Source organism: Salvelinus namaycush, chromosome 5 (genome assembly GCF_016432855.1).
Source record: "Salvelinus namaycush isolate Seneca chromosome 5, SaNama_1.0, whole genome shotgun sequence".
In the NCBI taxonomy this organism is placed as follows: domain Eukaryota; kingdom Metazoa; phylum Chordata; class Actinopteri; order Salmoniformes; family Salmonidae; genus Salvelinus; species Salvelinus namaycush.
The window spans coordinates 43,006,293-43,030,807 of NC_052311.1; the positions used below are offsets into that span (position 1 = coordinate 43,006,293).

The window sequence follows — 24,515 nt, forward strand, 5'->3', positions numbered from 1 at the left end:
CGTGTTCTGTATTCGCTCATGTTCCCAGCATGCCTGTGAAATCCCTTTCGCAGGATGAGACACCCCATGTCCCTGTAGGCTGACCCAATAATTTATTGCCAGCTGCGGTCTCCTAATCTGCAATGGCATATCCCCCATCTCCACCTGTAGTGCAGCCACTGGGGAGGTCCGAAACGCCCCAATACATATTCTGAGTCCTCACCCCTGTATGACATCTATCCTTTCCAATGAGGTCTGGGCTGCCGAACCATACACTATACTCAAATCAAATTTATTGGTCACATACACATACACGTGTTTAGCAGATGTAGCGGGTGTAGCGAAATGCTTGTGCTTCTAGCTCCGACAGTGCAGTAATATCTAACAAGTGATATCTAACAGTTTCACAACATCTACCCAAAATACACGTACATCTAAGTAAGGAATGGATTAAGAATATATACATATACGTCAGAGCGGCATTGGACTAAGATACAGTGATATAGTATAGAATACAGCATATACATATGAGATGACTAACGCAAGATAGGGAGACATTATTAAAGTGGCTAGTGTTTAATTTCCTTGAAGTGGCCAGTCAATCCTAGTCTATGTCTATAGGCAGCAGCCTCTGATGTGCAGGAAATGGCTGTTTAACAGTCAGTGGTGTAGTATAGAATACAATAGGGTATATACATATGAAATGGGTGATGCAATATGTAAACAGAATTAAAAAGTAACTAAGATACCGTAGAATAGTGTGGAGTGCAGTTTAAACATATGAGATGAGAAATGCTAGATACGGAACATTATTAAAGTGGCCAGTGATCCATTTCTAAAAGTGGCCAGTGATTCCTAATTTATGTCTATAGGCAGCCGCCTCTGATGTGCTAGTGATGGCTGTTTAGCAGTCTGATGGCCTTGAGATGGAAGCTGTTTTTCAGTCTCCCTGTCCCAGTTTTGATGCACCTGTACTGACCTTACCTTCTGGATGATAGCGGGGTGAACAGGCAGTAGCTCGGGTGGTTGATGTCCTTGATGATCTTTTTGGCCTTCCTATGGCATCGGGTGCTGTAGGTGTCGAGGAGGGCGGGAACACCAGTCTTAACTTCAACAGTGAAGAGGCGACTCCGGGATGCTGGCCTTCCTGGCAGAGTTCCTCTCTCCAGTGTTTGTGTTCTTTTGCCCATCTTAATCTTTTATTTTCATTGGCCAGTCTGAGATATGTCTTTTTCTTTGCAACTCTGCCTAGAAGGCCAGTATCCCGGAGTCACCTCTTCACTGTTGATGTTGAGACTGGTGTTTTGCGGGTACTATTTAATGAAGCTGCCAGTTGAGGACTTGTGAGGCGTCTGTTTCTCAAACTAGACACCCTAATGTACTTGTCCTCTTGCTCAGGTGTGCACCGGGTCCTCCCACTCCTCTTTCTATTCTGGTTAGAGCCAGTTTGCGCTGTTCTGTGAAGGGAGTAGTGTACAGCCTAGTACAAGATCTTCACTTTCTTGGCAATTTCTCACATGGAATAGCCTTCATTTCTCATAACAAGAATAGACTGACAAGTTTCCGAAGAAAGTTCCTTGTTTCTGGCCATTTGGAGCCTGTAATCGAAACAACAAATGCTGATGCCCCAGATATTCAACTAGTCTAACGGCCAGTTTTATTGCTTCTTTAATCAGCACAACAGTTTTCAGCTGTGCTAACATAATTGCAAAAGGATTTTCTAATGATCAATTAGCCTTTTAAATGATGAACTTGGATTAGCTAACACAACGTGCCATTTGAACACAGGAGTGATGGTTGCTGATAATGGGCCTCTGTAATGGGCCTCTTTACGATAATGGGCCTCTGTATGTAGATATTCCATTAAAAATATGCCTTTTCCAGCTACAATAGTAATTTACAACATTAACAATGTCTACACTGTATTTCTGATTCCTCAATGAGGAATGCCCTGCCCCCACTCCTTCCCCATCAGACTGCGCATCACATTTTGCACCTTCTTACACTTTCACACCACTCTCTCAATGTGTTCTGCCCAGGTTGAGTCAAGTGTCAAAGTATACCCCAAGGACCCTGAAGGCCCCCACCCTCTCCAAGTTTCTCCCATATAACCTCAAGCATACCTTGTCTCCCACCTTCCTCCTAGCAAAATTAAACACTGTCTGAGTTTTCTCTACAGAGAACCTGAATCACCACAATTAAAACGTATTCAGGATCGGTGGGTCCCCTGCGGGACGGTTGGGCTAACATAGGCTAATGCGATTAGCATGAGGTTGTAAGTAACAAGAAAATTTCCCAGGACATATACATATCTGATATTGGCAGAAAGCTTAAATTCTTGTTAATCTAACTGCAGTACAGGAGTGCCAAGTCCAGGAAAAAAGGCTTCTCAACAGTTTTTACCACCAAGCCATAAGACTCCTGAACAGGTAACCAAATGGTTACCCGGACTATTTGCATTGTGTGCCCCCCCCCCCCCCCCCCCCCCGACCCCTCTTTTACGCTGCTGCTACTCTCTGTTTATCATATATGCATAGTCACTTTAACTATACGTTCATGTACATACTACCTAAATTGGCCCGACCAACCAGTGCTCCCGCACATTGGCTAACCGGGCTATCTGCATTTTGATTTGATTTGCACTGTCCAATTTACAGTAGCTATTACAGTAAAATAATGCCATGCTATTGTTTGAGGAGAGTGCACAGTTTTGAACATGAAAAGTTATTCATATACAAATTAGGCACATTTGTGCAGTCTTGATACAACATTTTGAACAGAAATACAATGGTTCATTGGATCAGTCTAAAACTTTGCACATACACTGCTGCCATCTAGTGGCCAAAATCTCAATTGCACTTGGGCTGGAATAATACATTATGGCCTTTCTCTTGCATTTCAAAGATGATGGTACAACAAAAAAAATTAAACGGTTGTTTTTTTCTTTGTATTATCTTTTACTAGATCTAATGTGTTGTATTCTCCTACATTCCTTTCACATTTCCACAAACTTCAAAGTGTTTCCTTTCAAATGGTACCAAGAATATGCATATCCTTGCTACAGGCAGTTAGATTTGGCTATGTCGTTTTAGGCGAAAATTGGGGAAAAAGGGTCCGATCCTACGGCCACCACTCTACCTCATCAATTGCTTCCTGTACCTTCCTGACTGTGTATGGCACATTTCTTCCCATCTTTCATAAGGCCCCATCATCTCTAAATAACGACCTACCATTATCCGGCCGTACCGGAGAGTAAACATCATTGATTTTGATTGAGAACAACAGAGGACTACTCACGCTCCCCTGCGGTGTATCGTTATCCACCAGGTAGCTGCCTGATAGAGACTTCCTCACGCTCACCAAACAGGAATTCCTTTATCCAGTTGTACGTTCTTCCTCCTCCCCCAATAATATCAATTTCTATTAACAACCCCTGCAACTACAACAGTCTCCTTGTTCACCTGAGCCTTCCTGACCTCTGCTACTAAGCAGAGCACTGGGTCCATATTTCCCCTACTCTTCCTGAACCCACTCTAATGTGGCGATAATAGCCCCCTGATCTCCAGGAAGTAAGTTAGCCTCTCCGTAATTAAACGTTCCATAATCTTACATACATGTGATGTATGTAGTTGGCCGATAGTTTGTTGGCCTAGTTGGGTCCTTCCCTGGCTTCCTGATTGGTACCACTACTGCTTCCTTCCAGCTGCCTGGTAGTTTCCCTTCCTCCCACCCTCTGTTGTACAACACCAAGGCAAAATATTATGTAAGAAACAATGTTGTCTTAAAGAAATTAAAATACGATTTCTGGATTAGAAATACCAATTAAAAACATACTTTCAGCAAATAAATGTGTTTAAATGTGTAAAAAATTAAAACATGAAAACCCATTCCTTTTTCAGGCTACATCATTGAGCAATAAAACAATGGATGAGCAAAGACACAGGAGAAACCAACAGACGTTCGCCAAAGTCAATAAAAAAATAATATATTCCAGTAAAATGAAAATGAAAAAACCCAGACACAAACCAGAAAGAGACATCAGAGGAAGAGTAATTCATTTGAAAATACAGTTTTATTGACTCTCAGGAATTAATTTTCATGGTTAGTGCAGCAACACAGAATATTTTGGAGATTTATGTACAGGTCACACACGTTAAAAAAAAGCACTCAGATTGCTCAAAAGTATCACAGCAATCAGTTTGGCAAGCAGCAGAGTTGATTAGAGCTGATTAGAACTGATTTACTAAATTGAGTGCATTCATTGAAATTCTCCTTGCAGAAGGTGCCAGATTTGCTAAATGTTTGCATCTATTATTTTGAGTAGGGAATGAACATTTCATGAAACTAGCTATACCACAAAACTATCTTTATCTCCTCTTGTCATTCTATATCTTTGCCCTTCTCATAACCTTTCCTGTCCCGTTTTGTTTTATGGTTTCTGAAAAATACAAAGTAATATGCACACTTGGCAGTGTAGTTGAGTAAATCTGACCCATAACCTAGTTTAGTTTCCAGTTCTGACGTTTCCAGTAAGAATAATCATTTCACTTTTATAGCGCTTTTCATTGCACTAAAACATCTCAAATCGCTTGAAAGACATAAAAAGGATAAGCTATTTAAGAAAACATTTCCATCATTCATGAATGCATGGACGGTAGATCTAGATAATTGGGAAATTCATGGCTTAGTTGAAGTCCTGTGATTCAGTCCAGCCGGATGGCATCCATCTGACAAATGCGTTTGTAGATGTGGTCACACGGTACGTCAAACCAGGTCTGCGAATGGCTGTCCAGGGTGGCACAGTCCTCCCCATGTGATCCTCCTGACTGATGATTGTCAGGCTCAGAGCTATACTCATTCCAATACCTGAAAGAGAGACAGAGAGAGAGGGAAGGAGAGAGAGAGATAGAGAGAGAGACAGAGAGACAGAAGGGTGGAGGCAGAGAAAGAGAGAGAGGGTAGGGGAGAGGGAGAGAAGTAGAAAGGCCAAAAACAAAAGGAGGGAGGCAGTTAGGGAAAGGGGTAGAAAAAGAGGAAACAAGAGAAAAGAATGAAAGAAGAGGAAGAAGGAAAATACAAATTGAGAAAGGGAGCAAGGGAACGAGACAGTGTAGAAAAGTAACTATTTGCCTCCTCTCATTATAACACATGTGATATTGGATTATTTAAAATGGGATTCACATACTTATTTGTCAGTGTTGTGTTGTCCACCCATCTCCAATCCCCTTCCTTCTCTATATCTGATAGGCCAATCCAGAAGTGGTAGTCAAACCCGCCAATCCTCCGGGCCTCTTTTTCCAGAGCGTCCTTACAAGCAAACAGTTATGGTTACAACGAGGGGAATACACATACACAAATACACACACACATACACTATCTTACATGCTGTTCTTTGCTGTGCAGGATGGTAAGGTGGCTGCCCAGGGATGTACAACTGTCTCTGCTGCTCGGCCAGTCCATCTTGTCATTACTGAAGGAGTAACATTTCTCATCTACATGAATCCAGTCCTCAGGACACTCCCTACACTTCCTTACTGTGAGGAGAGGAGAGGAGAAAGACAAGAGGAGGAGAACAGGAATAGAGAGGTAAAAGAGATGAAGAGGGGAAGATGAAAAGGACAAAGAGAGACAGATGAGTGAATATGCATGGGTCATTAATGTCTTATGAATACTGTACGGTGTACACTTTAAAGTAAAACGGTAAATTATACGTTCATTTTGGGGTATTATCAACAGTATGATACTGTGAAACGTTTTACTGCAGCATACTGTAAATTGTGATGCATTGTGGGAACATTTTGTGGGCGGGGAAAGAATTGCTCTATTTTGAATGGTACTGCATTTCTGTCCCACAGAATACAGTATTGTACTGTATTCTTGGAGCACCAAAAACCTTTTGACCACTAGTAGGTGCATGGCATTGTTGTTTCTGGCTCTATTTCTGTTTCACCCTTTAGTGAGAGTGCTGTACCAACTTAACTGTAGTAGTAGTAGTAGTGCCGCATCAATTTAAAATCTAGAGTTGACAAATGCCTGTTAGTAACTGTTAACTTCATGGCAACCCCTTTACAGTGTACCATTTCTTATGTGAAATAATGTAATAGTGAATGACAGTTGTCTAAAGTATCTATCCACTCTGAATAACACTTAGCCCCCCTTTACCTGTCTTTGAGCAGCTCTGGGCCAGTTTGGAGTAGTCATCACAGAGATAGACATAATGTCCTCGAACTGAGTTCAGCTTCAGGGTCAGAGCTGCTGTCTCCAGGGGAACACTAGGTACACTGAGAGAGAAGAGAGAGAGAGAGAGAGAAAACACTGAGAGAGAGAGAGAGAGAGAGAGAGAGAGAGAGAGAGAGAGAGAGAGAGAGAGAGAGAGAGAGAGAGAGAGATTGAGAAAGAGAATGAAAAAGCAGAATAGAGACCAAATTGAGAGGTCAGATTGGGACAAATTGGTGTTTCTTTAAAAATTGTGAATGCTTTCAGTCCTGACCCCTCCTGTCTCAGCCTCCAGTATTTATGCTGCAGTAGTTTAGGTGTCGGGGGGCTCGGGTCAGTTTGTTATATATGACCCCTCCTGTCTCAGCCTCCAGTATTTATGCTGCAGTAGTTTAGGTGTCGGGGGGCTAGGGTCAGTCTGTTATATATGGAGTATTTCTCCTGTCTTATCCGGTGTCCTGTGTGAATTTAAGTATGATCTCTCTAATTCTCTCTCTCTTTCTTTCTTTCTTCTTTCTTTCTTTCTTTCTTCTTTCTTCTTTCTTTCTTTCTTTCTTTCTTTATTCTTTCTTTCTTTCTTCTTTCTTTCTTCCTTTCTTTCTCTCTTTCTCTCTTTCTTTCTTTCAGTCACTCAAAGGACCTGAGCCCTAGGACCATGCCTCAGGACTACCTGGCCTGATGACTCCTTGCTGTCCCCAGTCCACCTGGCCGTGCTGCTGCTCCAGTTTCAACTGTTCTGCCTGCGGCTATGGAACCCTGACCTGTTCACCGGACGTGCTACCTGTCCCAGACCTGCTGTTTTCAACTCTCTAGAGACAGCAGTAGCGGCAGAGATACTCTGAATCATCGGCTATGAAAAGCCAACTGACATTTACTCCTGAGGTGCTGACCTGTTGCACCCTTGACCACCACTGTGATTATTATTATTTGACCCTGCTGGTCATCTATGAACATTTGAACATCTTGGCCATGTTCTGTTATAATCTCCACCTGGCACAGCCAGAAGAGGACTGGCCACCCCTCATAGCCTGGTTCCTCTCTCGGTTTCTTCCTAGGTTCTGGCCTTTCTAGAGAGTTTCTCCTAGCCACCGTGCTTCTACACCTGCATTGCTTGCTGTTTGGGGTTTTAGGCTGGGTTTCTGTACAGCACTTTGTGACATCATGTAAGAAGGGCTTTATAAATACATTTGATTGATTGATTGATTGATTGTTATAACTACTGAACAGCCTGGGCTGCCAGAGACTGAGAGTCCTGGGAGGGAGCAAATTTCACAGTTCTGGACTTTTGTTCCTTTTGGATTGCACAACTGCCACAACTATCGTTACCATTCTGCATGCCAAAAAAGGCATGACGAGGAAGAGTGGGGGAGAGGGGTGGTGCTGGGTTGGAGAGAGAGAAAAAGAGACATACATACAGAGAGAGAGAGATGTTAACTCACAGAGCACGCTCAGAGCGATGTTGGCACAGATGGAGGCCAATAGACCAATCACCACAAAGAGGGCGGTCTGACCTCTGAGACACTCTGACCCCCTCTTCATCCCCTGGGCACCTGATCGGACAGATTACAGCTCAATGCAAAGAGTGACACATTTACATTGGAGTCATTTAGCATTTAACTATAGGTACAAAAAATAACCACATATAACAGTCATTGCAAGTCAAACCTTCTTCAAAATAGCATTAATCTGTCAAATCAGTACCAGTAAGAAAAGACAAGTGCGAGTGTGACAGGGCTTTTTTTTTTCATCTGTCATTCACCTTTCATGCTTCAGAAGTTTTTCCTGCCCAGACAAGTCCTTTGACTATGAACATTACCACTCTAATCTATCTGCAACTGCCTACAATTTTACAGTGGGCTAACATGGAACCATAACATTGTAAAAAGGTGACAATCACTTCAAAAAGATTTAAAATCATTTGTTCTAAAGGATTCCAAAGGAACAGATGATAGCCAATAAACTGAAAGACTGTCTGTAAAACTCACACTGACTATTCCCTAAAGAGACACCATGTCCTTAGAGTTATGGTCAATCTCACACTTATGCACGTACGTTAGTACGCATGCTAGCACACACACACACACACGCACACGCACACGCACCCGCACACACACGCACGCACGCACGCACACGCACACACACACACACACACACACACTTACTGTGGTTGTTTAGGATAGGCTTGTTTCCTCTGGAGGATATATCCTCAGTAAACTCGTGTAGACTGGTATAGTTCTCTACCTCCATGATTGAAGTTTCAGTTCTTCACGTGCTCTTCTCACCACAATCCCTGTTTAACTTACTTATACCAACTATTGCAGAATCTCCCGACTTTGTAACTAACGGTAAATAAAGTCACTGCTGGGAAATAAGTTTGTAATTCCAAACAGCTGAGATGGGAGTTGATTTCGCAATTCTGTTCCATCAAATTGTTTTATCAGTATTTATTGTTCTTCCTCCAGAAATTCACTGGCAGTTCTTTTAGTATTGCATCAAACCTGCTTACTCTTGGTCTCTCTCTGTCTCTGTCTCTCTCGCTCTCCTTTTGCTCTCTCTCTCTTTGTTTGGATAAATGCTGAATCTGTCCAGAAGGACTGTGTGATAGGGGGATGAGGCAGGAGAGCGTGTGAGTGTCAGTGTGTGTGTGTGTGTTTGAACAAAAACTCTCAAGAAATTGGAACTGAGACAAGAGTCTGGCGGGAACTGGAAGGAGGGTCCATCATACTGTGTGTGTTTGTACGGAAAGTACTGGATTAAGGAAATAACGTAATCATGCTGTGAAGTAACGTCTTTGACTGTTTCTCTATGTGATTTGGTGTGTTAGAATCTGGCCAAAATGACTCTGTAACGTGCTAGTGAACTGGAGCCTGGGGGGACGATAGCATGCCAAGTTAAACAACTAGACATCTTACGGGAAGAGGTTGGGCAGCATGCTGTGTATGTCCTTATGTGTGTGTGTGTGTGTGTGTGTGTGTGTGTGTGTGTGTGTGTGTGTGTGTGTGTGTGTGTGTGTGTGTGTGTGTGTGTGTGTGTGTGTGTGTGTGTGTGTGTGTGTGTGTGTGTGTGTGTGTTTGCATATACACGTGGATTTGACGCAGCTGCTCATTTGTGAAAACAAAACAAGTAAACCCATGCTGTTACAGAGCATTCAGCTTAAAGTGCAATGTCATGCTTTTGTTGTAAACCTCTCTGTCAACCTCATGAAAATGCACGGTCATGTTTAGTGACAGAGAGAGAACTTTGATCGCTCAAAGTCAACCAATTGCCTACACTCACAAACACACGCCGCGTAGGTATATAACACCAACTCTGAGTGGAAAGAGAGACACATTCGATTTATGAACGGTTAACTGATCGTGTACCAGTGATATTACACAGGGAACATGGAGAACTACCATTCTAAGCAAGGTAAAATACACTTTCGGTCTACACCACTGTGTGTGTGTGTGTGTGTGTGTGTGTGTGTGTGTGTGTGTGTGTGTGTGTGTGTGTGTGTGTGTGTGTGTGTGTGTGTGTGTGTGTGTGTGTGTGTGTGTGTGTGTGTGTGTGCGTATGTGCGCGTGCGTATGTGTGTGTGTGCGTGTGTGTTCATATTTGTGTGTATCAAATTTGGGCAAGTCACTTTGTTACAATATTTAGGTTAATTGAAATGACTTATAAAAATACATCCTGTATGTAGAACTGTTGCTGGAATATGAATTATCACCTCAATTCTAGTCAGGTTAAACTGTCATCTGACTGACATGTACAGTATACTGTATAATATAACTTGAGCTCTCTCTTTGATCAATCCAATCAGGTTCCCAGGGGGGGAAGAAGTGGGCAGGACTTCTGACGTGTCAGACCATCCTCCTTGTGCTGATTGGCCTCTTGGTATCCATCAGCACCAATCAGGCAGCTGCAGAACCCCTGTCAAATGCCACTCAACCTGTGGAGACCCCTGAGGAAGAGTTGGCCTCCCTGAGGTTGAATCTGAGTACTGTGCTGCGTCGCTACAGCCGTCTACGTGATGAATATGACAGCCTGGCACAAAACTGCTCTGCCACAGGTTAGCACTAGCCAGAAAACTCTATGTACGTGTTTGAAAATAACTCCATTGCCACCAGAAGGCACAGAATCACTGATGGACAAATGACTGATCTCCTAAATAACTGCTCATTATGTGATTGTGGGTAGTGCTTCTTTGTTTAAAACGTATCCCATCAAATATGCTGTATACTGTATGTTCCCAGATGGTTAGGACAGGGCCAGGAGGTCACATGGTCAGGTTCATGTGATTAGTGGCCCTAATACCATTCCCCAATCTATCAAGTTCTCTGAATATTTCCATAATGTATTGCAGCAACATTTTCATAAATCTAAGGACATTCCACCTTTGACACAGGACATGAACCCACAGCTGGGTATAGTAAATACTAAATCTATCATACAGTACAAAGGTAGAATTATATCCAAATCTCTTTCTTTCTCTCTCTCTCTCTCTCTCCTTTTCTCTCTTTCTGTCTTTCTTTCTTTCTCTCTCTCTCTCCCTCTCTCTCATTCTGGTTTATAGTGGTGAATTTCAAAGAGTGTCCTGAGGGATGGCTTCATGTACTGGTAAATGAAAAATGTTACTACTTCAGTAACGACAAGATGGACTGGCCGAGCAGCAGAGACAATTGTACATCAATGGGCGGCCACCTTAGCATCCTGCACAGCAAGAACGTGCATGTAAGAAACTGTGTGTGTGTGTGTGTGTGTGTGTGTGTGTGTGTGTGTGTGTGTGTGTGTGTGTGTGTGTGTGTGTGTGTGTGTGTGTGTGTGTGCGTGTGTGTGTGTGTGTGTGTGCATTTGTGTGTGTGTGCTCTTCTCATCGTAACCACGTGTTTGTTTATAGGAAGCCCTGGAAAAAGAGGCAAGTAGGATTGGTGGGTTTAATAACTACTTCTGGATCGGCCTATCAGACAGAGAGATGGAGGGGGACTGGAGATGGGTGGACAACACAACGCTCACAAATAAGTATGTGTCACGAGAATTTTCTATCCCAATGATAATAACTGACAATCAATAGCTCTGACAAAAGTCAAAGACTCAGCTTATGCAAAAAGATAGTACAGTTTATTCACGAGAACAGTCTGAAGTCCATTATACAAAGACATCCATTTTATAGCTGCGCACATACTTCCACACAAACAGTAGGTATCCTACGCACATACATACACACAAACAGTAGGTGAGTTTTATCCTTCTCCATAGTTCTCACCACTGTGTATCACTACCCAGCCGACAGTTCCATTCCCCCGAGATTAGGGAAACCTTGAGAAGTACTCCCTGTCCTATCATAAGTTTCTCAGAGGCCTAGCCAGGTCGGTTCAAACACAGTTTAATTGTTCTCGGGGTTTTTTCTTCGGCACATACATACAAGTTCAAACCCTAAGCTACACCTTGCTCAGACAGTATGTGTTTTCCCACTATACAGATACATTGTTTACATCTAATTCTGACTAAAACTACACACATCATCAGATTATACTTTTATGATTCTAATCAATTTCATACAATTCTAAGGTTTCATAGTGGAATTATTTAATCATTATCTTTCAACATTTAAATTATTTTATCAGTATGTAGGGTCTGCAACCCATTCAACAATCTCAACATGACACGTACAACATCGACTCAAAATATCTCAGTTGCTCAAACCTTTTTTCTCCACTATTTGTCCGCTCCTTTTTACTTTTTTTTCTGTCTTATCTCTCTCCCTCTCTGTGACTTCAATTCCATCCTGCCCGTCATATTTTCTCTCCCCCTACCTCCCTTTCCCCTATAGCTTCTGGAAACAGTACAGCTTGGAGCCTGATAACAACGTCTCCGGTGGGGTTGACGGTGAGGACTGTGCGGTCCTGGAGAGTAACACTCATGCCTGGTCCGACGTGCCCTGTGACTTCACCTACCGCCGCATCTGTCAAATGGATGCCGTACCCATTACGTCCGCTTGAATCAGCGGGTGAAAGACACCGCTGACCATGAAATTAACTTAGAGCGGCAGGGATTCAATAGAAGGCTCATTGTAGGGTTGCACTGTTGACAATGTGCATTTTAAATGCAATTTCCCCCATGTTTTAGGAAATCAAATTCAGTGTAAACGCAGTGGTAATAAAGTGTAAATTCCCTTTTAAAGTCAAATGCAATGTGCATTTCTACAACGTGCATTTAATTGAATTCCAGTCACGGTATGTATAATCAGTCAAAACAAATGAAGTGACAGTTGGTATCTACTTGGTTGGTGTCTACCCACCACTGAAGGTATTTCAATAAAGCTGCCAATCAGTCACCCCTCAGTCACTGCTTGTTTTTTTACTCTTGTTTAATTCAATCATTTAAACACAATCGAACATTTTTATCTTACAGTCCTATAACACAACAACAATAACCCCTGTATTTTCTCTGTTACTAATTCAAACAATTCAGCAGAACTTTGGAAACGAGCCTGATCACGCAGCAGTCTGCTCACACCACCTGAAACCGTAAGAAACTATAATATTAAGATGCTATCCCATTCTCTTAATAAAATATTCGGTAAATAATGGACTCTAAAACAGAGTGCTATGCAATATCCACTGAGTATACCAAAAAGTTTGGAACGCCTTCCTAGTATTGAGTTGCACCCCCGTCAGAACAGCCTCAACTTGTCGTGACATGGACTCTACAAGGTGTCGAAAAGCGCTCCACAGGGATGCTGGCCCATGTTGACTCCAATGATTCCAACAGTTTGGCTGGATGTCCTTTGGGTGGTGGACCATTCTTGATATCAGTGGCGGTCGGTGCCGTTTAAGATGAGGGAGGATGATTCTTTTTTATGAACATGGCCTAATTTCTATTACAGCATATTGGATGACTGTCATTCATATTCCATTCACCCAGTTCAATGTAACATTGATAGGTTTAGGCTACTACATGATCCTCAAATTTTCCCTGTACCCATCATGAGGTTGCTACAACAGCTCGAGATCATTTTTGTTAATCAAGGTGACAGACAGTGGCACATTCAATACTGCCTTGCACACTCTTGCCTGCATCTAGCTGATCTAAGGTGTAATCATTAGTCCAACAGTTGCAAATGAGAGTTTCTATTGGACGAATTCAAGTATGTTTATCCCCGTTTCGTTCTGTTTGCTTTCATTTAAGAAACGTTTTTCAACAGAATCAACGGAATGAATACTCCCCTGATCACACGCAAACACAGTTCACTTTCATAGCAGCCACATAAAAACAGCATGATCACTCTGCGCGTTGTATATATATATAACTCCTTCTCGGGACTATCTACGCGCTCTCCTCCCTTTGCTTGTGGACTTCAGTGCACAACACATCAGATGTCTGTGACCAGAAAAAAAAAACAAAGCTAGGAAGACAGAAGCTAGCTGTCCTCCGGCTACACCATGGTGCTAACCTACATAGTGCTTCTGAGGCTACTGTAGACCTTCCTTTCAGAACAGTGTGTTTTAATCAACTATTTATTGACATGAATATATTTAGTATAGTTTTATCTAAAAAGGATTTTTTTAAATTATGTTTCAATATACACTCAGGAGGATGGTCCTCTCCTTCCTCCTCTGAGGAGCCTCCACTACGATACACACAGGAAACTGTTTGACCGTGAAAAACCCAGGAGTGTTGCAGTTCTTGACACAAACCGGTGCGCCTGGCACTTACTACCAGTACCCCGTTCAAAGACACTTACATTTTGTGTCTTGCCCATTCAGCATCTGAATGGCACACGTACACAACCCATTGTGGATTTAACAAGTGACATCAATAAGGGATCATAGCTTTCACCTGGATTCACCTGGTCAGTCTATGTCATGGAAAGAGCACGTGTTCTTAATGTTTTGTAAGCTCAGTGTACAGTAATACAAAAGTGACAGTAGCTATACATATTTATATACAGTATTTGTTCAATTGTAGCTCAATCATAGGTCATAAAGCATGACAATATACACTTGTGAAATCTATTATCAAATATCACATGAAAACCTCTTCTTTCTTGCTTCTTTTGTCCTTTTGGTTTTTCTTTTTTATCAGAATAGAATAGCTAAGACAAAATAGTAGACACATTGTCCATTGACAGGGATTCCGATCTGTACGATATCACTAGTTTCTGTAGAATCCTTTTGGTTTGGGGCTGTAACAGAGGAAAACAGAATGGTTCGCACTGTAAATACCATTCTCACACAGTATTTCCTCAAATATGGGAGGTGCAACAGATAGCCCAAGGCAACAAAAAATGTAGTTGGCAAGAGAGGCAAAAAAGTTTAGGGCTTCTACCTTGAACACGCGTCACCTTGAACAACTCTGCACATTCAAGGCCAATATACAGACTTTTTGTGTGTGTGTGTGTGTGTGTGTGTGTGTGTGTGACACGCGTCACCTTGAACAACTCTGCACATTCAAGGCCAATATACAGACTTTGTGTGTGTGTGTGTGTGTGTGTGTGTGTGTGTGTGTGTGTGGTGTGTGTGTGTGTGTGTGTGTGTGTGAGTGTGTGAGCGCGCGAGCGTGGTGTTCGCAGGAAATTACACTCACTCTTTGCAGTTGCAGAATCTGCGTTTGCCACGTCTGGGCATCATCACCCGCTGAAAACCGACAGAAACACACACATGAAAGCTCAGTACACTACCAACAAGACACAGCAAAATGTAAGAGATAGTGAGTACATTTTTAAGCTAAAATAAATATCTGATTAAATCACCAAACTGTACCTGTCTGTGGCGTCGGATGAGGATGACAGTGAGGATGAGGAGGAGGACGAAGATGACGGCTGCGGCACAGATGGTGACGAACAGCCACACGTCCATGGGGACTCGCTCTGTCCGTCAGAACAACATCAAGAGAAATAGAATCAGAAAGAATGAAAACACATGAAAACATGAAATGACCCCGGGAACCAATATAACATCGCTCAGAGATATAACGATATAACATTTTAATGGGTTGAATCTTTGCGTTAAAGTGTGCCCATACAGACATTCAATGTGGCACACTTATACTATGACAATATACAAAAAATAAGACGGAAAGAGAAGGACAGAGACGAGAAATGGGGGAGAGGGAGAAGGGAGAGTAATAGAGAAAGAGAGAATGAATCAATAAATGATTTATTAGGGAGAGTGGAGAGAATGAGAGATGGGCATAAAGCAAGGTAGAAAGAGAGACGGGAGAGGGAGAAAAATATGAAATGGGGTGGCGAGAGAGCCAATCTTAGAGTTAGATGATAGACTACAGAGAGCACGAATACATAAAGAGACAGCGAGCTCAACGAAGAAAGGACAGGATACTTAACACAGTATCTCAATGATTTAAATCTCAAGCTGCTTGTCATTCTCATCTATGTGATATCAATAAAGTTAGATCACATCACAGACAGACTCTTAATAAAGTCCTTCACAACACAGAGTCATTTACCTTGTTAATGTGTCAAAGTTACAAAGCAAGTTGTCCTCGTAACCACACTTGAGCATATCATTCAAATCAAAGTTGAGCGAATGACTTGCTATTTTTGTACTGAAGCTTGCTGAGTATTGTTAGGACTACAATTGTAGGTAGGCGATTAGAGTCCATGGAATACGGCACAAAATTATTATTTGACCTGCAATTCTTTAATAACAAAATAAACAGAAAAAACTAGACAAGGTAAGTCCAGAGAGCGTTACCTTCAGATTAAATGGCAAACGGATGATGGCTATCGTTATATTACATATCATTGTCAACTATTTCCATAATTATAATGTGAGTGACCCACATTGAGCATACTAAAGCTAGCAGAGTAAGGAATTTAAAACCAGATGAATGGGTGGTACTCTACCTTGAGATTGGATGCCAGACTGATGATGGAGAGGTGACGGAGTTTGTTCCTCTGGGCTGGGGTCAACTCTGGGAGAGAGGCTGCCCTCTCTGAAAGAATAGCATACCACAAACAGACAAGGAAAAGAAACAGACAGCGAGAGAGCAACAGAAAGGGACACATCATAACAGGGACCTTTCATAACAGGGACACGTCATTACAAACACAGGGTTACAGGCTCTGTCCAGGCAAACTGCTGCTGCCTTTTAAATTCCACAAGGGAATACAACGAAAAAGTCATTTGAGTGTGTGTGTGCCTGCATATGTGGTTGCTTTAAAAAAAAAAAACTTTGAGTATTGACAGTTTTTCCTCTGTGCTCCATTTTGCAATTCTAAAAAGCACTATGAAAGTGAATAAGATGTGTTGACATAACAAGATTTGGATTTCTCTCTTCCGTTTTGCTCGTCTCTTATTAAGTCTTGTTACTAAATGTGTTGCTAAAGAAATGACAAGTCCTTTACATATTCGTGTATTTCAAAGGATATTCAGGATTTCATTTGGCAGTTTGTGACAATGCAAACAATTACAACCAATATGAATGTCTAACAAAATGCCTGAGAGTAGTCTGTCCCTGGTTGAGTTCCAATAATCTTCTCCTTCCTCCTGAAGTGTCACTATTCCCACAAATGTAAAAGCAATTGGATTGGTGTTGGCAGGCTAGAGCAATGGAAGTCAACTGTTTCAACAGGGACCCCCATTTTTTCCAACCAGAATTTCTGGGAACCCATTTTTTCACCAGGAATGCTAGAGGGAGTTTCCATATACCCGTTATTTAATTCCAAATCCACAAAGGAAAGTGAACAAGTGCATACTTCTAGAGAAAGGAGAGGTTATTGGGGACGCAACCTCTGCCCGTGCCAAACATTGTCACTTGGCTCCTCGTATAGGATCAAAATAAAGTATTGTGGTTGACTCTGTAAATTACAGGGGGCTGTGACAACCTACAACAGTGATGAGAAGCCTGGCCTGCAGGGCCGATTGGCAGGGAGAGAAATACTGCTAATAATAAAACAGCTCCAGGGATATTAGATGACTTCTTTACACAGCAGCGCTGCCTGCCACTATCATACCTTATAGTCACAGTAGGTTCCATAGGCGAAGAGGTTGAGTAGCTGAAACACTGGTGCGTGCGGGCCTGTCTCCAGCTTGGGGTAGAGTAGACGGGGGGGTGGGGGGGGGGGGGGGGGGGGGCAGATAGAGGGGGCTTGTTATGGTCTTTAGCTATACCACCTCCAGTGAGAGCTGTGCCTTGAGAATGGCTGTGACGGTGTGCTTGTTTGTGGGTGTGCTTACATGTGAGTGTGTGTTACCTCTCTGACGTTGGGCAACTCAAGGATGTTCTGAGAACACGTAGAGGCCTGGTGTCTCCAGCAGAGAACTTATGGCCTGGGCCAAACGCCGGGCCGGAGAGAGAGAGGAGCTGCTCTACCTCCATCTGAGAGAGAGAGAGAGCGAGAGAGAGAGCGGACAGAGAGTGAGAGAGAGTGTGCAGGTGAGAGTATGAGCTAAAAAGACAGAAGGCAAACAGGAAGTGAGTAGGAGAAAGACAAAATGAGGATAAGAGAAGTAATAACAGATAATGCAAGAGCGTGAGAGAAAGGGGGAAGAGAGGAAAGGAAAAAAAGAGACAGAATGTCTTGAATAAAATAGTTGGCTTTCAATGAAGAGTTAATACTGCATATCTTACATTTGAGAGGCTGAACAGCTTTTTTTTAATAGCAAGACAACTTTAATACTTTATTAATGTATGCCTGTAGCTCTGTCTAACAAAAACAATCATATGAATAGCCCTTGTGGCAAGACTCCAAGTCAGTAATTCAATTTTCACTCTCATAAACTGATGTGTAGGCAAGTGTTTTGAAAATCACCCTTCTGGTCAAAGCTAGTCAGAGACACAGATTATTCTTTTACATAATTAAATGGGAATTTGCTTAATATGGAAATTGGCCCTACTAAAAGCACTGAGAATGTATTATTTGAGATCTAACCTATTTGTATTTGATATGCTGTGCTATTTGGTGAGAATAATAGGAAGACACAGCAGTACTTACAAATAGCCTAGCTAGCTACATTGTAATAACCTTCCTAGGCTGGGCACTAGGACACTCCATGCCATTGTCAGATAATCATGACTTTGGACACTTGGCTACTATTTCACAATGTAACTATTTAGGTAGCCAATCAACGTTACCCTCAACTAGTCGGCTACTATAGGCTAACCTGGGCACATTCAGTAGGGCACAATGCTGTGTAAAATATTGACTGACATGGTAAAATAAGGAATCATGTCAGATCAATTCTATCTGCATCGTTCGACCTACTAAACTTGGCCCTAGTGTGGAGTGTTTTGAGTCAAGCTTATTCAATGCTGAGTCCCAGGGCAGGGACCGATTTTCTGACTAATACTAATGTTAGCTAACGTCACAGTCATGAACAACCGATTGCATGCTAGCTTAGAAGCGAGCTAACGTTAGTTCACTAGCTCTTTATGGCAAATTTTCAAGAGAAATGCTACTTAAAACGGGCCCAAAGGAGCACAAACTAAACAGATTGCTAAAGTTTGACCAAATGCTGTAGCAAAACTAGCACATAAGAGCTAGCTTACTACAGTATGACTATGAGGAGTCATGCTAGCTGCTGCTAAAGTTACCACTACATGACTGTAAAGCGGTAACGTTAGGCCTCTTTCCTGTTTTTTTCGGTTATCTACCCACTCAACTCTAACGTAGCTAAGTGGTGCAAGGGCAACCGTGCGATTACCTTTATTTAAAAAACTAGTTTACAAATATGTTCAAAGAAAATAAAAGCAACAAATAACCTTATTGGTAAGCAAACTCAAGTTGATAGCCTGTCCCCCGAATCGCTCAGTTCCGCGTCAGCGCACGTTTGACAACAAAGGAGAACATCACTGCTCATTGGACGAAACGTGAAAAGGAGGAGGGGAGTGTTTGTCTTGACTGACAATGGACTGAGCGGACCAGATGGTTGCTTTTAAATAGTGCCATCTTGTGGCAAAATATTATCTTCTCGATGTGGATTATCGGCGATTGACATCGAACGTTATTGTGCATTACCGCCACCTACTGTACTGGAGTGTGGGCCAAGAGATAGGGAGAAACTAAATAGATAACCAATTATTTGAGACTATATCTAATGACGTTCTACTCAATATACTATTTAAACTAATACCCTTTTCCTTCACACTAGATCTCAGCCTCTCTCATTCCCTCTGATACTACCCACACTGTAGCAATACATGCTCCACGGTCTCTGTTTCCTGGCAATAATCACATTTCCTGTTGAATGCTTTCCTATCACATTTAAGGTCTTATTCAACCGGCTGTGTCCCACCCTTAATATTGTAAAAAAATTGCCTCCTCTCTCCTGTCCCTTCCTGCCGTCCTCCCCTCCCTGACTTTCCTACTGTACTTGAAATAAATGCCTGCCCTTAGTATCTCTATTCCACTGCTCCTGCCATCTCTGCACCATCACCTGTCCATATCAGGCTTTTTGCCTATGCTTTGCTCATTAAAACTACAACATCAACATCCCAACTACAAGTGTTTGTTTAGCCGTAACATCAACTGCCTCGTTCCCTTCCACCGCCACATGGGCTGGGACCCAAGTAAGTCGTATCTGTTTACCCATTTTTCTAATCCTGCCATGGTTTGTTGTACCTCATAAAGCAGGTCTTGTCTAGTCTCTCCAAACACTTCTAGATCAACTACTGGAGAGCGGAGTAGCCATGGTGGATTTACAGGAACAGCTAACGTTGGACTAAACTCCCTTCTGTACAGTCCCATCTCCTTTGCCTGGTTATTGCCCACCCAAAGCTCGTGTTCTGTATTCGCTCATGTTCCCAGCATGCCTGTGAAATCCCTTTCGCAGGATGAGACACCCCATGTCCCTGTAGGCTGACCCAATAATTTATTGCCAGCTGCGGTCTCCTAATCTGCAATGGCATATCCCCCATCTCCACCTGTAGTGCAGCCACTGGGGAGGTCCGAAACGCCCCAATACATATTCTGAGTCCTCACCCCTGTATGACATCTATCCTTTCCAATGAGGTCTGGGCTGCCGAACCATACACTATACTCAAATCAAATTTATTGGTCACATACACATACACGTGTTTAGCAGATGTAGCGGGTGTAGCGAAATGCTTGTGCTTCTAGCTCCGACAGTGCAGTAATATCTAACAAGTGATATCTAACAGTTTCACAACATCTACCCAAAATACACGTACATCTAAGTAAGGAATGGATTAAGAATATATACATATACGTCAGAGCGGCATTGGACTAAGATACAGTGATATAGTATAGAATACAGCATATACATATGAGATGACTAACGCAAGATAGGGAGACATTATTAAAGTGGCTAGTGTTTAATTTCCTTGAAGTGGCCAGTCAATCCTAGTCTATGTCTATAGGCAGCAGCCTCTGATGTGCAGGAAATGGCTGTTTAACAGTCAGTGGTGTAGTATAGAATACAATAGGGTATATACATATGAAATGGGTGATGCAATATGTAAACAGAATTAAAAGTAACTAAGATACCGTAGAATAGTGTGGAGTGCAGTTTAAACATATGAGATGAGAAATGCTAGATACGGAACATTATTAAAGTGGCCAGTGATCCATTTCTAAAAGTGGCCAGTGATTCCTAATTTATGTCTATAGGCAGCCGCCTCTGATGTGCTAGTGATGGCTGTTTAGCAGTCTGATGGCCTTGAGATGGAAGCTGTTTTTCAGTCTCCCTGTCCCAGTTTTGATGCACCTGTACTGACCTTACCTTCTGGATGATAGCGGGGTGAACAGGCAGTAGCTCGGGTGGTTGATGTCCTTGATGATCTTTTTGGCCTTCCTATGGCATCGGGTGCTGTAGGTGTCGAGGAGGGCGGGAACACCAGTCTTAACTTCAACAGTGAAGAGGCGACTCCGGGATGCTGGCCTTCCTGGCAGAGTTCCTCTCTCCAGTGTTTGTGTTCTTTTGCCCATCTTAATCTTTTATTTTCATTGGCCAGTCTGAGATATGTCTTTTTCTTTGCAACTCTGCCTAGAAGGCCAGTATCCCGGAGTCACCTCTTCACTGTTGATGTTGAGACTGGTGTTTTGCGGGTACTATTTAATGAAGCTGCCAGTTGAGGACTTGTGAGGCGTCTGTTTCTCAAACTAGACACCCTAATGTACTTGTCCTCTTGCTCAGGTGTGCACCGGGTCCTCCCACTCCTCTTTCTATTCTGGTTAGAGCCAGTTTGCGCTGTTCTGTGAAGGGAGTAGTGTACAGCCTAGTACAAGATCTTCACTTTCTTGGCAATTTCTCACATGGAATAGCCTTCATTTCTCATAACAAGAATAGACTGACAAGTTTCCGAAGAAAGTTCCTTGTTTCTGGCCATTTGGAGCCTGTAATCGAAACAACAAATGCTGATGCCCCAGATATTCAACTAGTCTAACGGCCAGTTTTATTGCTTCTTTAATCAGCACAACAGTTTTCAGCTGTGCTAACATAATTGCAAAAGGATTTTCTAATGATCAATTAGCCTTTTAAAATGATGAACTTGGATTAGCTAACACAACGTGCCATTTGAACACAGGAGTGATGGTTGCTGATAATGGGCCTCTGTAATGGGCCTCTTTACGATAATGGGCCTCTGTATGTAGATATTCCATTAAAAATATGCCTTTTCCAGCTACAATAGTAATTTACAACATTAACAATGTCTACACTGTATTTCTGATTCCTCAATGAGGAATGCCCTGCCCCCACTCCTTCCCCATCAGACTGCGCATCACATTTTGCACCTTCTTACACTTTCACACCACTCTCTCAATGTGTTCTGCCCAGGTTGAGTCAAGTGTCAAAGTATACCCCAAGGACCCTGAAGGCCCCCACCCTCTCCAAGTTTCTCCCATATAACCTCAAGCATACCTTGTCTCCCACCTTCCTCCTAGCAAAATTAAACACTGTCTGAGTTTTCTCTACAGAGAACCTGAATCACCACAATTAAAAACGTATTCAGGATCGGTGGGTCCCCTGCGGGACGGTTGGGCTAACATAGGCTAATGCGATTAGCATGAGGTTGTAAGTAACAAGAAAATTTCCCAGGACATATACATATCTGATATTGGCAGAAAGCTTAAATTCTTGTTAATCTAACTGCAGTACAGGAGTGCCAAGTCCAGGAAAAAAGGCTTCTCAACAGTTTTTACCACCAAGCCATAAGACTCCTGAACAGGTAACCAAATGGTTACCCGGACTATTTGCATTGTGTGCCCCCCCCCCCCCCCCCCCCCCCGACCCCTCTTTTACGCTGCTGCTACTCTCTGTTTATCATATATGCATAGTCACTTTAACTATACGTTCATGTACATACTACCTAAATTGGCCCGACCAACCAGTGCTCCCGCACATTGGCTAACCGGGCTATCTGCATTTTGATTTGATTTGCACTGTCCAATTTACAGTAGCTATTACAGTAAAATAATGCCATGCTATTGTTTGAGGAGAGTGCACAGTTTTGAACATGAAAAGTTATTCATATACAAATTAGGCACATTTGTGCAGTCTTGATACAACATTTTGAACAGAAATACAATGGTTCATTGGATCAGTCTAAAACTTTGCACATACACTGCTGCCATCTAGTGGCCAAAATCTCAATTGCACTTGGGCTGGAATAATACATTATGGCCTTTCTCTTGCATTTCAAAGATGATGGTACAACAAAAAAAATTAAACGGTTGTTTTTTTCTTTGTATTATCTTTTACTAGATCTAATGTGTTGTATTCTCCTACATTCCTTTCACATTTCCACAAACTTCAAAGTGTTTCCTTTCAAATGGTACCAAGAATATGCATATCCTTGCTACAGGCAGTTAGATTTGGCTATGTCGTTTTAGGCGAAAATTGGGGAAAAAGGGTCCGATCCTACGGCCACCACTCTACCTCATCAATTGCTTCCTGTACCTTCCTGACTGTGTATGGCACATTTCTTCCCATCTTTCATAAGGCCCCATCATCTCTAAATAACGACCTACCATTATCCGGCCGTACCGGAGAGTAAACATCATTGATTTTGATTGAGAACAACAGAGGACTACTCACGCTCCCCTGCGGTGTATCGTTATCCACCAGGTAGCTGCCTGATAGAGACTTCCTCACGCTCACCAAACAGGAATTCCTTTATCCAGTTGTACGTTCTTCCTCCTCCCCCAATAATATCAATTTCTATTAACAACCCCTGCAACTACAACAGTCTCCTTGTTCACCTGAGCCTTCCTGACCTCTGCTACTAAGCAGAGCACTGGGTCCATATTTCCCCTACTCTTCCTGAACCCACTCTAATGTGGCGATAATAGCCCCCTGATCTCCAGGAAGTAAGTTAGCCTCTCCGTAATTAAACGTTCCATAATCTTACATACATGTGATGTATGTAGTTGGCCGATAGTTTGTTGGCCTAGTTGGGTCCTTCCCTGGCTTCCTGATTGGTACCACTACTGCTTCCTTCCAGCTGCCTGGTAGTTTCCCTTCCTCCCACCCTCTGTTGTACAACACCAAGGCAAAATATTATGTAAGAAACAATGTTGTCTTAAAGAAATTAAAATACGATTTCTGGATTAGAAATACCAATTAAAAACATACTTTCAGCAAATAAATGTGTTTAAATGTGTAAAAAATTAAAACATGAAAACCCATTCCTTTTTCAGGCTACATCATTGAGCAATAAAACAATGGATGAGCAAAGACACAGGAGAAACCAACAGACGTTCGCCAAAGTCAATAAAAAAATAATATATTCCAGTAAAATGAAAATGAAAAAACCCAGACACAAACCAGAAAGAGACATCAGAGGAAGAGTAATTCATTTGAAAATACAGTTTTATTGACTCTCAGGAATTAATTTTCATGGTTAGTGCAGCAACACAGAATATTTTGGAGATTTATGTACAGGTCACACACGTTAAAAAAAAGCACTCAGATTGCTCAAAAGTATCACAGCAATCAGTTTGGCAAGCAGCAGAGTTGATTAGAGCTGATTAGAACTGATTTACTAAATTGAGTGCATTCATTGAAATTCTCCTTGCAGAAGGTGCCAGATTTGCTAAATGTTTGCATCTATTATTTTGAGTAGGGAATGAACATTTCATGAAACTAGCTATACCACAAAACTATCTTTATCTCCTCTTGTCATTCTATATCTTTGCCCTTCTCATAACCTTTCCTGTCCCGTTTTGTTTTATGGTTTCTGAAAAATACAAAGTAATATGCACACTTGGCAGTGTAGTTGAGTAAATCTGACCCATAACCTAGTTTAGTTTCCAGTTCTGACGTTTCCAGTAAGAATAATCATTTCACTTTTATAGCGCTTTTCATTGCACTAAAACATCTCAAATCGCTTGAAAGACATAAAAAGGATAAGCTATTTAA

The 24,515-nt window shown here is 42.1% G+C and overlaps 3 protein-coding genes and 1 long non-coding RNA gene across 6 annotated transcripts in view; 1 reads left to right on the top strand and 3 right to left on the bottom strand.

Moving 5' to 3' along the window:
• Positions 1-4,032: 4,032 nt before the first annotated feature.
• LOC120048299 (CD209 antigen-like protein C) lies at positions 4,033-8,816 on the bottom strand. 2 transcript variants are annotated; one of them, XM_038994160.1, is made up of 6 exons: positions 8,358-8,816; positions 7,635-7,745; positions 6,142-6,294; positions 5,362-5,513; positions 5,165-5,286; positions 4,033-4,845 (listed from the first exon to the last, which is right to left on the bottom strand). In XM_038994160.1, the coding sequence occupies exons 1-6, from the start codon at positions 8,440-8,442 to the stop codon at positions 4,683-4,685; spliced, it is 786 nt and encodes a 261-aa protein (XP_038850088.1). In that variant the 5' UTR covers positions 8,443-8,816; the 3' UTR covers positions 4,033-4,682. The 2 variants fall into 2 exon arrangements, with proteins under 2 accessions (XP_038850088.1, XP_038850089.1); XM_038994161.1 differs by lacking the exon at positions 7,635-7,745 and having other exon boundaries at positions 8,358-8,814.
• Positions 8,817-9,465: 649 nt separating this feature from the next.
• Positions 9,466-12,365, top strand: LOC120048300 (CD209 antigen-like protein E). Its single transcript, XM_038994162.1, has 5 exons — positions 9,466-9,603; positions 9,995-10,243; positions 10,748-10,905; positions 11,072-11,193; positions 12,005-12,365. Exons 1-5 carry the CDS (start codon positions 9,579-9,581, stop codon positions 12,171-12,173), a joined length of 723 nt encoding a protein of 240 aa, XP_038850090.1. The 5' UTR covers positions 9,466-9,578; the 3' UTR covers positions 12,174-12,365.
• Positions 12,366-13,970: 1,605 nt separating this feature from the next.
• Positions 13,971-16,170, bottom strand: LOC120048301. The gene is made up of 4 exons (XR_005477000.1): positions 16,040-16,170; positions 14,937-15,043; positions 14,761-14,810; positions 13,971-14,359 (listed from the first exon to the last, which is right to left on the bottom strand). It is a non-coding gene; the product is annotated as an uncharacterized LOC120048301 (long non-coding RNA).
• Positions 16,171-23,948: 7,778 nt separating this feature from the next.
• LOC120048303 (CD209 antigen-like protein C) overlaps positions 23,949-24,515 on the bottom strand; it is a 4,781-nt gene continuing 4,214 nt past the window's right edge. For both annotated transcript variants that reach the window (XM_038994166.1, XM_038994165.1), the window contains one exon: positions 23,949-24,515. This exon is cut by the window's right edge and continues 246 nt beyond it. The gene's annotated coding sequence lies outside the window, so the exon portion shown is untranslated.